This window comes from Ambystoma mexicanum, chromosome 1q (assembly GCF_040938575.1).
Source record: "Ambystoma mexicanum isolate Mex_15411 chromosome 1q, UKY_AmexF1_1, whole genome shotgun sequence".
In the NCBI taxonomy this organism is placed as follows: Eukaryota; Metazoa; Chordata; class Amphibia; order Caudata; family Ambystomatidae; genus Ambystoma; species Ambystoma mexicanum.
Window position 1 is genome coordinate 1481221738 of NC_090922.1, and position 17510 is coordinate 1481239247.

A 17510-nucleotide genomic window follows, 5' to 3' on the forward strand; every position below is an offset into this window, starting at 1 on the left:
GCCATTCTGCTCGCAAATCCCATTTGTTAAACAGGGATTTGCAGGCAGAATGGCGCACAAATCCCTGTTTTTCGGAGCACAAATTCCATGAATCAGCCCCTATATGGCGTGCTATTGCTACAAGTATGTTGGCTTGACCAACTCGAAGATAAATTATTGGGTGCAGTGATTAATCTACCAAACTCAGAGATTGGAATTTGGGGTAACTTTGTTAATGACCATGTGGTAAGTTCAAAGAACTTTATTATATGCCAAGTTTTTGCAAGTAAGTCAAAATTCCAATGAACTACTTCTATAATGGGCAAAATATTGACATTATTGATAAAACATATGTCATGGAATTGAAAACAATAGCTGACAAATTCATAGAAGTATTGAATGTAGAGCCTGATATTTTAATCACTGACCCAAACTTCAAAATCAAAATAAATCGAGGTGATGGGACAAAGCGATGAATATGGATAAGCTGCATGGCAAAATAAGGTATAAGGAATATTCATGACAATGTTTTTCCTTGTGCATTCCTTGTGGTTATTTGACTAAGCTATGCGCTATGGAACTTAAAGGCTTTATACTATACCTGCGCCTACTATGGATTATATTAGCCTATGGCAGAATATTCCTTTGACTGCTGTTTATGTCGACTTTGCCATAAGGAGATAGACACCTGCCGTCATATTCTGACTAATTGTACGATCTCAAAGACTTGATATCAGAGGGGCTATGGTGATTTTGTCACAAAAATTGAGAATGTTGCTAACGATCAATTTTGGACTACCTTATTTGCGACAGATTCAATAGTCATGATAGCAGTATGATTATTAAGCTTACATTTTTTTATTAGATCAAATTATGTGATTATAAATCCTTGGATCTTAAGGACATGAATATTATTTCAATTGTATTGCTTTTTCATTATCAACTTTTACGGTATCAGTAAACTGTATCGTGTTTTCTTTTTTATTGAAGTAAAAATGGAAATTTGTTCTCTTTTTCTTTTATGTGCTTAATGTTTTGTAAATTAACTAAATGCACAAAACTGTTTTTTTAATGTTGTTTTTTATACAGTGCTGCACGCAGCATAGAACCGCTTCGCAGGGCTGTGGGAACTGTTTTTGGGTCCCACTTTAATGATCATTATGCTCAGACTGAGTGCCCCGTCATGTCTCCCTCTTGTGTCACCCTCATACTTTATAAACCCTAACTAAATGATTAATTATATAGGAACGTTTACTACCATTCTTCTTATGCTACTCAGTAAACAGCCTAGTGCAGAGGTTTTCACCATTCCAGGCAAAACATGTGGACAAATTATTGTATCATTGGTGTGTTTGATGAATCTCTCTCGGGATGCTCTGCACCTAAAATGGGATCTTATCCAGAGTACCTCTCCAGTTTTTTTTTTTATAGGATTGATAAGTCTTGGGTCCTCAACACACAGTTAAATTGTCACACATTATTTAGTATGATGAACTCTAATTTGGATCTCCATGACTGTAACTCAACTTGGTAGAGTACATTGCTTACCCTCACAGACTGTCATGCCTCGGCGACGGTGGCGGATTTGGTACCGCTGGCGCTATAGTCTGCCATAGTCAGCTCCGTCACGTTTGTTCTTTGAGTTTTATTACTGGTCTAGTTGTTGCACACGTACGTGACCAGAGGTATTTCTACAACCACTTCCGGTTTACAGACGCGTTGTAACGCTTTCTGGTTAACCACCTGTTTGTTGCCTAACACTTCTCCTGCGTTCCTTCCCCGTTGTTGCAGACTGTGTCCGTTCCTTCCTCCAGCTACCCTTGCTCTCTTGTGTAATTACTCCTGCTCCCTCTCCCACCTTCTTTCTTAATTTCTACTCTGTTTCCTGTGTATGCTCACCCTCCTCAGCTTACTCACTTTCTTTGTACTCCTCTGTACTCATCTGTACTCTCCTGTCCGCCTGTGTACCAGACCTCAGCGCGCCTTTGGATTGCCTCTGCCTCACGTTGTGTACCCTCCAGCCCGCCAGTGTACCAGACCTCAGCCCGTCTTTGGATTGCCTCTGTCTCACGTTGTGCACTCTCCAGCCCGCTGTGTACCAGACCTCAGCTCACCTTTTGGACTGCCTCGCAGCCTGGAATCTGCTATCGGCTTCGTATACCATCTCTTCTACGGCCCACTCCAGTCAACTAAAGAGGTCTCTCAGGGGTTTTTTGTGCCGTTGGCTTTTCCCCCTTCTCAACGTTCCCGGAGGATTGTCCTTTGTCACCCTTGTAGGTGGCATGGTGGCATCCTTCCGTGAACGTCCCTAACTCCACAAAAAAAAGGAGAGACCCAGAAGAAAAGATAAGAGGGGTACCAAGAAGAAGGACGAAGGTGAGGAGCTTGGGGAGGTTGGTGAATCAGACTATTCTTTTGAAAACAAGGATATTACTAACCCCAGTGACAGTTTGCAACGCCTCAAAAAGATCGAGATGGATCAAGTTCAGGAACTTGTAGCTGCAGTTCAGAACTTGAACTTGGAAGCACAAAATCTCAAGGCAGCTAATACCACTTTGCAGCAACGTATGGCGGAGAGAGAACGGCCTTCTGCGGATCTACCTCCGCTCCCTTTAGTGTCGGGCAAGTTTGATGGCTCCCCAAAGAAAGTCAAAGAATTTTTGGATGCCTGTAACCTTCACTTCTCTTTCCGTCCCCAAACCTTTGCCTCAGATAATGCCAAAGTGGGGTTCATGATTACCCATATGACGGGTAACGCCCTGGCATGGGCCACCCCTCTAGTAAATCAGCTTGATCCTGTTCTACAAGATTATAGCGCATTTAAAACCCTCATGCAGCAGACTTTTTTGCATACAGAAAGTAAATTTCTGGCATCTGAAGATCTTCTGGACATCCGTCAAAGAAACTCCGACCTACTTACATACATAACCGCCTTTAAACAAGTAGCAGCAGAAGCAAGTTGGCAGGAGCAAGCACAGTATGCCATCTTCCGGCGTGGGTTAAGAGAAGACCTCAAGGATGAGCTGGCCCGTATTGATCGGCCTACATCTTTTGCCGATCTCCTTACTGCTACCCTCCGAATAGACTTCAGATTAACAGAACGTTGCATGGAAAAGAAGAAGACCAAGTTATATGGGCCCTCTCCCTTGGAAGCTCACTCGTCTACATCGGTGCCTTCCTCACGTCAAAGCAAAGAAGAACCTATGCAAATCGGCACAACTCATGCTCCGCTCTCCCCAGAGGAACGTAAGAGACGTAGGGATGGCTGTTTGTGTATGTATTGTGGGGCATCCTCACATCTATTGAGGGATTGTCCTGAAGTTCCTCCCAGACGTTCGGGAAACGATCGCCATCGGTGAGTGTTGGGACTCACTTCCGAGGGGCCATTCCAAGTCCTTACGCAACCCTTTCGATATCCTCATTGGAGACACCTGAAGACTCTCGCCTCATGGTTCTCACAGTAACCCTCAAACTAGGGGACACCGAGGTATCTTCCCTGGCTTTACTCGATTGTGGGGCAGCCGGTAACTTCATTGATACCCATTGGGCTGAACAGAAGGGAATCAACCGGATTGCCAAACAAGAAGACCAGAAGGTGGAAGGTGTTGATGGCGAACCGTTGAGTTCTGGTATGATTACCCACAACACTGAAGAACTAACCCTGTCCATACAACAGCATTCGGAAAAGATTGTCTTTGACATAATCCGTGTGGCCCACTTTCCCTTTATCTTGGGGATTTGCTGGTTACGAAAGCACAGCCCCAACATTGATTGGACTAAGAATTTACTGAACTTTCATTCAACGTTCTGTAAGACGGAATGCTTGCCGGAACCCAAATTTGAAACGGTTAAGACTGCAAACAGCTGCGAGACCAGAGCCGTTCATTGTCTGCCACACCATCCAAAGGAATTTACTGAGGTGGTCACTGAGAAGATTCCCATCGAACTACCTCCATACCGACCAGAAGAGTGCTGTATAGACCTCACTCCTGGAGCCCTGGTGCCCTTCTGTAGGATGTTCCCTCTATCTCTGGCGGAAAAACGTTTTCTCAGAGAGTATCTGGACAATAATCTAGCTAATGGACTTATCAGGCCTTCAAAGTCTCCAGCCGGGGCCTCCTTGTTTTTATCCCAAAAAAAGAGTTGCAGGAATTGAGACCTTGCATCGACTATCGGGGCTTGAACAAAGCGACCATAAAGGACCGATACCCGATGCCCTTGATAACGGAGATCATTCAAGCATTCTTCTTCAGCCAGATCAAAGTTTACCCTTTATCTTGGAGACGGATGCGTCGGCTGCCGCCATTGGAGCAGTCTTATTGCAGGAACATCAGGGCATGGAGCACCCCATTTCATATTTTTCTAAGACCCTCAATGCCAGCCAGAGGAATTATTCTGTAATCGAACGCAAATTGTTGGCCATGAAATCAGCTTGTCTGGAGTGGCACCATTTTCTTCAGGGAGGCAAGCACCCGTTTACCATTCAGACTGATCATAAGAACCTTCAGGTCCTGAGGCAATTTGAATGTTACAATACACGTCAAGCCCGATGGGCTCATTTCTTCGCCCAATTTGATTTTGTCATTATGTACATACCAGGAAATCAGAATGTGGTGGCAGATTCCCTTTCTCGCCGAAGTGACTAACTGCCAGAATCAGAACCCTCTCGAGAACGGATGTTTCCTCTAACCAAGCGGATCGGAGTGCTCTACACATTCTTGAGGCAAGTGAAAGATGCTTCTGGAGGACAATTCGAAGTGGACAAACACTCAAAGAACATTGTATATGACATCAAGAACGGTCTCTATCTTGTAAGAGGCAAACTATATTTACCCACACCAACTTTTCGGAAGACGGCATTGACTTGGTGTCATGATTCCAAGATAGCCGGTCCTAGAGGCTGCAAAGGCACCTTAGAGTACCTACAAAGACATTTTTACTGGCCAGGGATGAGGGAAGATGTCGATCACTATGTACGATCCTGTGCAGTCTGTCTTCGTAACAAGGCCTCACATCAAAAGCCCATAGGGTTGTTGGAATCCTGTGCTATACCTGTCGGGCCTTGGAGTTCTATCTCGACCGATTTCATCGTTGAGTTGCCCCAGTCTCAAGGATGCACGTGTATAATGGTGGTGGTAGATTCTTTTACCAAACTGGCTAATTTTTCCCCTTTGCCTGGTGTTCCATCCGCAGCCGAAATGGCCGAGGTGTTCCTTAAAGATGTCTTCCGTCTCCATGGTATACCCACTAAAATAATCTCGGATCGGGGAAGTCAATATGCTTCCCGGTTTTGGAAAGCCTTCTGTGATAGGCTGGGAGTGGAGAGAGCATTGACATCTGGATTCCACCCTCAATCTAACGGACAGACTGAACGCCTAAATGGTACTCTCGAATAATACTTGCAATGTTTTATAAATCTCCAACAGGACAATTGGTGCTCCCTATTACTCCTAGCTGTGTTTTCTTATAATAACTCTGTACACTCTGCTCTTGGTATCAGTCCTTTTTTCTGCACTTATGGCTATCACCCCTGTTCTATCATACCACTTTCTGACCTACCTACCAACTTGCCCGCTGTTGATTCTTCACTTTCCCACAAGAAAACTAGGGAAAGCCTCAGTGAAGCACAGAAGCGTTACGAGACACAAGCCAACAAGCACCGCCAACCTGTCCCTGGGTGGGAAGTAGGATCTCGGGTTATGCTGTCCATGAGATATTTACCTCGATGGACTCATCCCCTCCAAACTGTCCCTTAAGTTCCTAGGACCATACAAGATCACACAAAAAATCAATCCTGTGGCCTTTCGGTTAAAGCTTCCCCTAGGCCTTCGTAGGTTACACCCTGTCTTTCATACTTCGCAATTGAAACCTTTCCAGGAGGATACCTGGTCTTGCCAACCCAAGAGGACTACTTTACCCCAGATTCTACCCAGGGCGAGTATGAAGTTGCCCAAATCTGCGATTCTAGATATCGCAGAGGTAGATTGGAGTAGCTTGTAAGGTGGAAAGGTTATCCCTGGTCTGAAAATTCATGGGAACCTACCTCACATATTACTGCCCCTTTTCTGATATGAAAGTTTCATTACTTTCATCCGGGTAAGCCCGGGGGAGGTCACCTTAGGAGGGGGCATACTGTCATGCCTCAGCGACGGTGGCGGATTTGGAACCGCTGACGCTATGGTCCGCCATAGTCAGTTCCGTCACGTTTGTTCTTTGAGTTTTATTACTGGTCTAGTTTTTGCGCGCGTACGTGACGGGAGGTATTTCTATAACCACTTCCGGTGTACGGACGAGTTGCAACGCTTTCTGGTTACCCACCTGTTTGGTGCCTAACGCTTCTCCTGCGTTCCTTCCCCGTTGTTGCGGACCGTGTCCGTTCCTTCCTCCAGCTACCCTTGCTCTCTTGTGTAATTACTCCTGCTCCCTCTCCCACCTTCTTTCTTAATTTCTACTCTGTTTCCTGTGTATTCTCACCACCCTCAGCTTACTCACTTTCTTTGTACTCCTCTGTACTCATCTGTTCTCTCCTGTCCGCCTGTGTACCAGACCTCAGCGCGCCTTTGAATTGCCTCTGCCTCACGTTGTATCCCCTCCAGCCCACCAGTGTAACAGACCTCAGCCCGTCTTTGGATTGCCTCTGTCTCAAGTTGTGCACTCTCCAGCCTGCCTGTGTGCCAGACCTCAGCTCACCTTTTGGACTGCCTCGCAGCCTCGAATCTGCTATCTGCTTCGTATACCATCTCTTCTACGGCCCACTCCAGTCAACTAAAGAGGTCTCTCAGGGGTTTTTTGTGCCGTTGGCTTTTTCCCATTCTCGACGTTCCTGGAGGATTGCCCTTTGTCACCCTTCGAGGTGGCACGGTGGCATCCTTCCGTGAACGTTCCTCTCTCCACAAAAAAAAGGAAAGACCTAGAAGAAAAGATAAGAGGGGTACCAAGAAGAAGGACGAAGGTGAGGAGCTTGGGGAGGGTGGTGAATCAGACTCTTCTTTTGAAAACGAGGATATTACTAACCCCAGTGACACAGACAAGCGGACTGTCAACCTGTCCACCTGGATCGCTTTTCCGTACATCTCCCATATGGCTGTCCTATAGTATGTCCAGTCAGGAATAGAGGAAGAGGTGAGAAGATTGATAAGAGCACCATGGTCTGTCCCCCCTTCTGACATGCTTGTTTAATTCTGAGGGAAAATGATCTTATCTTCTTTAGAAATAGATGAGACTTTGATCTAACTTCAGTATTTTCCATACATAACGCCTCAGGGCCTCCTCTATCTTCCACACTGAGTGGCTTACCTTGTAGAGTGGCAATTTATAAATCCTAAATCCTGAATAAATTGTGTTCAGCATATGACATGAAACTGGCAATCCTCCCGATCCAATGATGGGCTGCCGAAGTGGAATTCCCTGGCCTATGTGGAGTCATGTCACAGTGGGTTGGCAAAGCCTCGAGCGACACAGCTCTAAGTGTCCTTTCTCACCTTGTGTATGTGCGCTTGAAGTTCTTCATCCCTTCGGCCATCAGCAATCCGGACAATCAGAGAGGCTCCCGGCAGGAACTGGATCTGTGAGACAGACAACAAGGTATTTATTTATTGGTGATGTATACGGCAGCATCTCTGAAAGCAGTCCTTTTTTCAGTGCCCCAAATAACAAGGTAGAGGGACAAGTGTAAGGAGTTAGTAGAAGGGTCAGTACAAAATGTATGACATAAAAGAGATACAATCAGGCTAAGTCCTGGTGAAAAGTGTTGATATAAAGAGATACAACCAGGCTAAGTCCTGGTGAAAAGTGTTGATATAAAAGAGATACAACCAGGCTAACTCCTGGTGAAAAGTGTTGATATAAGAGAGATACAACCAGGCTAAATCCTGGATAGAAGTGTTGCTATAAAAGAGATACACCCATGTTACGTCCTGGAGAGAAGTGTTGATATGTGCTAGTGGAGGTGAAGTATGGGTTCATGGTGAAATGCTGAGGGGGAACTAAGACTACCATATGTAACATCCTGAGTCCAAGCTCTTTTTAACAATTTGGAGAAATTATCATTTATTACTATGTAGTATACAGAAGCTAAAAAAGCTGAATGCATAATACATGCACACATGTTACACATACACTTGGTGAGAGGTAAACTGTATAGGGAGTTAGGCTTTATTCATAACCAACTGGGGTACCCAGCATTTCCCACGCCCTGATCGAGTGGTGTCTGATGTGCCCTGGAGGATGTTCCTCTTGTCCTCTTGTTGGCAAGTCATGCTGCTGTTTGTTGTTGTGCTTCAGAAGCTCTTGATATTCCCACCCGATCTCTGTGGGAATATTATTCTACTTCTACATCGCGATAGATGTAGCCGGTCTTTAAAATATAGCAATTGGATAGATAAGGCTTTATTAATAGCAATAATGCTAATCCTTCGGGTTTGGAAAACTAGGAAGAAGCCAAATGTTGACGATTGGTTAGTAGAATTGCGTACTCTATCAAATTTTGAGAAGCTTTCGTTTAAGGCAAAAGAAAAGGATGAGGTGTATAATTTATGTTGGGGACCGTTCAATACCTTATATGATTGATTTTGTGGGTTGTGATTAAATATAGGGAGTGGGTACATTCAATAAAATTATAATAGATGAAAATAAAAATCTTTTTTATTTTTTTCTCTTCTTTCTTTCTTTGGGGGGTTTGGTCTGGTGTTTGTGTGATGTTGGTGTTTGTGTGTGTGTGTCTTATATTAGATGTTTTTTAATTATTGTATTTTGCTCTTTTATTGTCGACATTAATTAAAAAAAGTTCTTAGTATGTCTGGGGGGGTTACTTGAATGGGATGTTTGAATATTGATATGCAATTTAGTTAATTGATTTAGAATTTTTTATTTGATTGTTCATTTCTGTATTGTTCTACTGTGTAATTTAATGGTTGACGTACTAATAAAAAGATGTTTAAATAAAAAAAAAGAAGCTCTTGATATTGATTTTCGCTTTGCATCAGATGAAGATTTTCCAAGTGAAGTTCGTTTTGTGCGGCATGTTTCAGTCACTTAATGGCTTCAGCACATATGAGAAAATGTCCAAGAAAGATTGATTGATTGTGCTCTCTTCTCGTGAATGAACTTAAGTAAACTGTAAACTTGCCATTTCCCATATTTGGAGTGGCGTGATAAAAAGAATTTAAAATATTATTATTTTTTTCCCTTTTAAATGGGAATAAAAAAATGTGCCACACCTAGAGTTGTGAATGGCGGCCTGTGTAGCGCTCGGATGGAGTTGTGAATGTTAGCATGTCCACAACTGGACGGGTCTCTGGACACAGGCCTGCGCCGCATCTGGGTGGGAGTGTGAGTGTTGGCATGACCACGCCTGGATGGAGTCCTGGGTGTTGGCCTGCGCTCAGATGGAGTTGTGAATGTTGGCATGCCCACAACTGGTCGGGTCTCTGAACACTGGCCAGCGCCGCTTCTGGGTGGGAGTGTGAGTGCTGGCACGACCACGCCTGGATGGAGCCCTGGGCGTTGGCCTGCGCCGCGTCTGTATGGGAATGTGGAGGCCGACAGGTGCAGCACTCGGACAGAGCTGTGAATGTTAGCATGGTAAAGGTCAGGTAACCCACTAACCAATATAAACTCAAACTCTGCATACTTACCTCACTCAAAAAACTCATACAACCATCTCTCGCACAACAAGCCGCACGCACTTCACAACACTGCAATAACACATAAGCCGGAACAACAGCACACGCGGACTGACTCCGATCCGATACCCACACTAAAGCTCAGCACCCGGTGTATACCGAGTTGATGCTGCCAACAGAACACCACTTCTCTCACTATCCTACTCCCTTCTTCACCTTACTAACCCATCCCCCCTTTATCGTTTACAGATCCGCCTGAGCACCTGGGGACCAAATCCGTTGGTGACGGTGCGCAGTACAAATACCTTTAACATTTAACATTTAAAATGCTTTAATAAACAGTTTCGCACTGTATACAGTAGTAATACATTCTAAAGGAATAACCAACATATCAAACCTTTTGCCTCAGACACTTTTCCAAATTTGGCCTCCTTCTAGTGCCTTCTAGTGCCTACTGTAGTGAATCGGGGTGAGCATCAGTAAACGAGGGAGTCTACGGAGTACATTTTCTGCATCCAAACATAAACTAGAATCTTGCAAATGAGGAATCCATGCAACATTTGGTAGCAGTGGGTTCAACGGTGTGGATTTGTAAAGCCGAACAAACATACACACATTCAGCTTTATATATAAAGATTTGTATACTTTACAGCTTTTAGAAACACATATTCCTATGGCCATCACACTTTGACATTTTATCACTCCTGAATCATGGAAGGAAGATCGGAAAAGAATGTGCAACATACCTCTAAGTACAGAACTCCTCTCAGATTGACACCATTTGATTCTGCTACCACCGTGTAGTGGGACCCGATATTGTGTCATACCAGTTATACATCCGCACGGGAAGCGTTGATTGTCCCCAGCACGCATCCCAACCCATTTCTTGATGCAATGCTGGGCAAGGTGATTTGGTGATTTGGTGTTCTTCAATCAAACACCTTGCTTCTTTTTTTAAAAAATTCTTTATTTTTGTTGCACACAGTTAATACAAACACTTAGCTGTAATACTGATATGTTCATGCATTGTCCAATTTCTATTACTATTTAGAGCCAGAGTGTTCTTCCTCGGTCTTTTCAAGTAGGTACAGTTTGTATTTTTCCCCTATATTCTTTGGCCGGGAAACAGGAAGTACCGAGTTTATGTATAATTCCTCCATATCGTTTGCCCATACCATGTCTCTGTCCCAGTCCGCCTTGGTTGGGGGATTTGCACTTTTCCATTTGAGCAGAATCGCCCTCCTGGCTAGGAGCAGACTTAAGTTCAACAGTTTCGCCATATCGGGTTCATTTTCACGACTACCCCCAACAGGAACACGTGGGGTCCATTCCACTGGTTGATCTGCCATCCCATCTAATGCCAGACGCACCTCCTCCCAATATCCCCTCAGTTTTACACACGCCCATAACATATGGTAAATGTTTTGCATCTCGGGCAGTTCCCGGTCATGGTCGGATATATGCGTTTGAGCTTCATAGGCGTGAAGTGTGTTCTTTGTATTATCTTATAGTGAATTAACCTGTATCTAGAATTACCTGAAATCTGTTTGGTGAGTGGACAGTGTCGGGACCATTCATCGTCTTCAATTTGCTCTCCCAAGTCTTGTTCCCACTTAGCCTTCGTTGTGCGTTGCTCTATCGGGTGTGTTTGGAGTATAATCTTATATAGTGCTGACGCCGTTATCTTTTGAGACCCCCCCCGTGAACATATATCCCAATCCCATGTTCTGTGGTGGTTCATTAGGAAAGGTCGGACATATACTTTGTATGGCTGCTCGTATACGGGAATATTGTTGTTTGGTCCCCTGCGTATTCCCCACTACGTCCTTGATATCAAACAGCTTGCTTCTTTTAAGTGGGAACTGATAGTCAAGCAAACTATTGCATGGAGGGGGTAATTGCACAGATAAGGTGGTTAAACTTCCAGAAAACTGGATCTGACATCAATGAGTAATGTTGTGACCCATATGATGAGACACTGGAAAAGCAAACAGCTTGGGTGTCCTTAAAAGGAGATAAAGACTCGCTTGTACAAGTGCTTTCTTGCACATAGACCAATAACTGATCCCCAAAGTACAAAATCTCATGGGATTAAATACAATAGGTTTTCATTACGAGTTGGGCAGTGAATACGGCTGTAGTTCTGCTCTGCAGAATTACTGTTGCTGCCATATTACAAGGTGATGAGAGCGAGCACAGACCCATAGTATTAACGTTAATGAATCCAGTGGAAATACCGTTGAAAAGCAACTTCATCATGGAAAGCTGGAATGGAAAGCCTGGCGGTGGCCATCTTTAAAAATCCAATGTGCACTTAATGCCCCATTCCCTGCTGCCCTCTGATCATAGGAGTACCTGAGAAGATGTCACAGGAGAAAGGCAAAGGCAAGGTGCCGGACATGAGGCTGCAAAAGCAGAAGTTTAGTGAGGCTGAGCTGCAGATCCTCACAGATGAGGTTGGGATTCATGCTGATACATAGGTCAAGGCACAAGAAGATATCTGGGCAGAGGAACTCTGGGCCAACATTAGGGACAAGGTTGTGGCAGTGGACACAGTCCCACGGGACAGTGAGGACTGGCGTAAATTCTGGGACAACCTCAAGGCCAGGGTCTGCAGCCTCCTGGCGAAACACTGGCGTGAGACATCTGCCACAGGGAGCGGCATACTGGAGCCCCTTATCCTGACCCCATGGGAGGAGAAAGATAGCAGCATCCTCTATATGGAAGGGATTGAGGGTGTTGGGAGTGCAGATGTCGGAGCCAGGGTGAAGCTGGCGAGTATGAATGTTCCCTCTCCCATGATAATGCACTGGCCAAATGCCCATTCCATGCCCGTGTCCCTCTGCATAGATGGGCCAATGGATAGGGAAATGTGCAACCACATGGCAATGTGTACAAAGGCAATGCCACCACATGCGTGTGTAAGGGTAGATGGGGGACTGTGCACATACACATGTACTGTAAGGTAAATGTGTATGTGAGCCCATGCAACAATGAGAAGCCCCCATGTGTGCTGTAAAATGCCAAGTGGCAAAGTGAACCCCAGGGCCACCACATGTACGAGCCACATCACCGGTCCAACAGGGAACGAGCCCATGCATATGCAGTGTAGACGCTCAGCAGACACTACTCCCACCTTGCATTACCCATTTCCATTGACCCGCAATCGACCATGCCCATAAGACCACATGTGTGTAGGATGACCATCCATATTGCATGAATGACTTGCAAGCCCACATACAAGTGTTGATGACTGACATGCCATGCTGCTGGTGTTATCAGCAGCATGGCATTGTCCACCTAGCAGGTTCACAGTCCACCCAGGGTGATGATGCAGGCTCATCTACATCCCGCGGCAGGGCCACTGGTGCAAGCACATCAACCTCCACCCCCTGCATTGCTCTGCTCAGCCACGGGAAAAGCAGGAGGCGGGAGCGAGGCACCAGAGTCAGGGCCCAGCAGTGCCATGGTAGCCGTGACAAGTGGAGACAGCGCCACAGTCCCGGCAAGTGTGCCAAGTGGCCCAACCACCGGCAGTGTAGCTGCCACTGCTTGTACTGCACCTGATGGCGGCACACCAAACACAGCTGCAGCACCACCGGCAACTGCAACCGCCACTCCACAGCCGGTCCCTGTGGCTGTGTCTGAGGAGCCACATGCAGCCACTGGCACCCATGGCTCTACACCCACACACAACCCATCTGTCCCCCGAGTCCCCTTCATTACCTGGACAGACAACCAGGCATATCTGCAGCGTGACCTGGATACAGGGACTGACATTGATACCAGTGGACAATGTGAGGTGTTTCGGGCCCCCCTGCTTCAGCCGTAGCCCTCTCCATAGCCCACTGCATGTATCAGCATTCCATCAATGCAATCTGGAAGAGGCTGGAAGCAATGGGGTGGCGGCAGATCCACATTGAGGCCATTGCAGAGACACAGGTGCAGCATCTGCAAGCCATCAGTGACAGGGCTTGTCACGAGGGATAGTAAGGCCCTTAGACCGGGAGCACCGGCAATCATCTGTGGCAATGTCTGGCCTGACTGTTGTGGGCCAGAGGGTGAAGGAGCTCACAGAGGGCATCTCAGCATGCAATAAGAAGTGAAACCAGTGCCCTCTAAATCTAATTCTTTTTTGTAGTTTGTTTTTTAGTTGTACCAACAAGACAGTCAGCCCCTGAGGAATTTCCCTTAATCTCATTTCAATCTGAGGTGGAGGAAAGAAATATGTTGGGGCATGTTAGTATGAGTCAATAAGTATGTATGAGTGAGAATGAGACGGAGTAGAATGTTTGATGCAAATTATATCCTATAATCATCCTTGCACAGCACTTGACACTTAATGAATATCAGTTGAACAATATAGATTAACACCTGTTGTAGAAATTGTCTTTTTGTTTGTTGTGTGTATAGTATAAACAAAACTCTTTTCACATACATGTATAAAAATAAAAATATGTGTTTTTGTATTTAAATCCAAGGTGTTCTACCAGTTCACTGAAATCCTAGATTACACATATTGGTTCTCAAGCAGGAGTAGAATCTTTGCCATACGGGGACCTGTACCCTCCTGAAACATATTTCTACCCATAAGCACATTTGTTTATAACTTAAGGTTCACAACCTTGTCGATGGGTTGCTTGTAGAGGTAGGTTGTTCTCCATCACGTCTCTCACAGTATTACACTGAATCGATGCACAACAGCATGCTCCTGACACTCCGGAACATCCGGGGCCAGGAATCTGACCTTTTCACCTCAGTCAACAGACAGACGGGTCATGGCTGCCGCCCACGTCACCGCTCAGTGCAAAATGTGGCCCGTCCACAGCCGAAACAGCCTGCCAAGGGCAAAAGGTCACAAAAATAACATTGATACTTCTTTAAAGTAATTATCTGGGCTCAAGGGAGGTGGGTGGGTATGAGTGTTTGGGGATTGAGGGAGGTGGGTGGGAAGGGTTGTTGGGGATGGATGCTCACCAAAGTTGTACAATTAAAAAATTAAAAAAAAGTTCACTTGAAGAAATACCAGGGCAAAACATTTGCCGCACCAGATGTCCGTCCCTGGCTTCCTCGCGCTCAATGTGCGACAGAACTGCATCTGTGGACAGTGCATCATTGTCTGCTGGGGGATGCATGTCCAGATTAGGGGGGCAAGACGACATTTTGTCAGAGGGAGACGTTGTGCAGCATGGCACTAGCAGCACATATCTGACCAACCGTCTCTGGCCTGTACATCAGGACCCCTCCAGTACGGTGCAGCACCGGAAACATGCCATAAGCAGGCCAACAGTCCACTCATGCAGAGTCTGGTCCTGACGTGTGCCTCATAAGGCAACCTCTGGGAACGCAGGTGTAATCTGCTTTGGGAGCTGTGGCTAACCAGAGTGCCCTGCAAGAGCATAGGGCATTTCAATATTGTGTGATATACTACGGGGGTACATGAACATTGTCACTTAGAGATACACTGTGTACACAGCTCACAAACAAGTTGTGCTAGACAAACGTCCATGTTTTCTGTGTTGGGCCTGTGGTGTTCTGTGCTTTCAAGTCGTGCCTTGCTCAGTGATTTGCTGTTCTTGTGCATGATTGTGATTTGTGCATTCCTGCCACAATGGATTCACATACATGGTTTGCAGTGTACATGCCATCAATGTCTGGCTGTGTTTCCTTGTCATTGTGCAGTGTTGTACTCCTGCATTGGCTGTGTAGGTATGCGTGCCCTAGGCATTGTAGTTCCTGTTGTCATCTGTTTGTGCATGGGGTATTTGTTAAGGCTCCTTCAGCGAAGCTGCACGCACAGCAGCATCTCCCTCACCACGAGGCACGCTGTGAGAGCCTTTATCGACGGAATACAGAAGGTATTCCATTAGGGGCACACATTTGCCCTGATTTGCACTCACGCTAAATTTCGCCAGCATCTGAATTTCATTTAACTGGCAATCTTACTCAATCACTTGCATTTGCAAATTGTGTGCCACTCTTACATCTTGGGCGCTCGATTTCAATATCACAATCTTAAATGGCTTTGTTGCAAGCACGCCAACATGGCCACCGCCACCCGAGCGCTCTGCTGCGTTTGTCTCCTCAAGGGCCTGTGTTTGGCTGCAGCCCAACACTTCCTGGCCAATCAGGATAGCTAGCCCCCGTCCAAAGGCCTACTCCTAAGACCCCTGATCCTGACATCCTCCCTTATTTCATTCATCTCATTGGATTCATTGGAGCTCCTTCAGCGAAGCTGCACGCACAGCAGCGCTCCCTCACCACGAGGTGCTGTAAGGAACTCAAGGTGGCAACAGTAAAGACAGACGCAAGTGATCACAGTTCAAGGGTGTTTATTGAACTATAAATGCAGGATGGAAAAACGCTAAACCTAAATCTAAGATGGGAGCAAGCGTCGACCATCAAAAGAAAAATAACGCAGTCCTAGTGGCCTTGTGTCAAAATAAAAGGGCCTATACTAAGAAAAACCTATTGCCAATTCCTTACAACTAATTACATAAAGAGTGTGGGATAGAGTATCAAAATAAAGGAAACAGTGTTCAAATAATAAGTCAAGATGTGATTGCCTTGAGGTCTCCTTTCCCCACGTTTTTAGCACGGGCCAAGGAGGGACTTTGGAGCACAGCACACGCTCGAGACTTCCCAGACCTAGCTGACAGTTCCGTTTCAGCTGACACGCTCGAGCTTTCTCTACACAAGTCGACAGTTCCGTTCCAGCCATCAAGTTCTTCGATGGGAAAGTCTCTTTTCGATAAAAGTCTCTTGCCCTCGAGGGCCTGATGCATTCCACAATAAACAAACACAAAGTTCTGCTTCATGTATACTTTAGGGGACATTTTTCCTCACCTGGGGCACTTCCCTTCTCCTTGTCTTAAAATACTTCTTGCTTTCACAAATCTTTATGTCTTTTTAAACAGATTTTCGGGCATTGTCCCCCGTTGTTGGTTTACCTCTGCCAGGTTCACTCTTGCCGACTTTTCCAATATATATTTCATGTACTAACTTTTCACCATGAAGGATTCACTTCCCTTAGCTTTCTTAATCATCTGCCAATCAAAGACTTTCAACGGTACAGAGGATTTTACAAGACCGCTGTATGACCATTTTGACCACTCTTTGCCTCTTCCCAAGACTTTTGGTTACGGTAGTCTTTGTGACCACCCGCGTGGTGCCGGCCTTCTCTGTTGCTGGTTTTCCTCCTCTTTAGTTTCTCAAAAGTTCAAATTAGCCGTTGGCTACCTTTTGTTCAACACAGTTCCGTTTCTTATCGATTTTCCCCTTGTCTCACCGGCTGTGATGAACCGTTTGCCTTTCTTTATGCTTGGAGTCAAGGTTGGGACCACTGAGACCGACGTCCTTCCCCAGCTTGGTTATCAGCAGAGGAGGGTCTTGCGTATTGTAAACATCTGCTGCAACACATACTGGCCTTTGTACGTGGTATAATGTCTTCATTTGTGGAGGCTTCAGAGGCCTGGCTCGGAAAGGGTAAGGTCACTTCTCTCCTTGTCACCCCCCTCGGTCTGCGCCATCTTTCTCCTCCTCTTGAACTGCAATGCTGAGTTAGCTCTTACGTCGTGCGGACTGTCTTGCTTGTATTGTGCTCTTGTGTGCCATCTTTTATCCCTGTGGGGAAGAGAAAGGGCCGTCAGGTGTGCATGATTCTGGTCTATTGCCTGACTTTGCCTGACTTTGCCTGACCCTGGTATTGGGACACGTCACGTGAATGGCCCTGGTGTTAGTCCGTTGTCTTTCATATTGTGCGAAAGTGTTCATGGGGACAAAAGGGGAGAGGGGGAAGTGTTTTGGAATATCCTACGTGGTAGGATAGGGAAAAGGTGTTGAAAGAGGAAGGGGGATACCGCGTCTCACGCGTCGGTGTCCCACTCCCCAGGGACTCCCCATCCAGGT

At 45.8% G+C, this 17510-nt stretch overlaps 1 protein-coding gene across 1 annotated transcript in view; it reads right to left on the minus strand.

The window, feature by feature from the left end:
* LOC138550118 (uncharacterized) overlaps positions 1 to 17510 on the minus strand; it is a 494885-nt gene that overhangs the window by 24023 nt on the left and 453352 nt on the right. The window contains exon 28 of the mRNA XM_069642386.1: positions 7461 to 7544. Coding sequence (XP_069498487.1) covers positions 7461 to 7544 — 84 coding nt within the window. The remainder of the gene's footprint in view (positions 1 to 7460; positions 7545 to 17510) is intronic.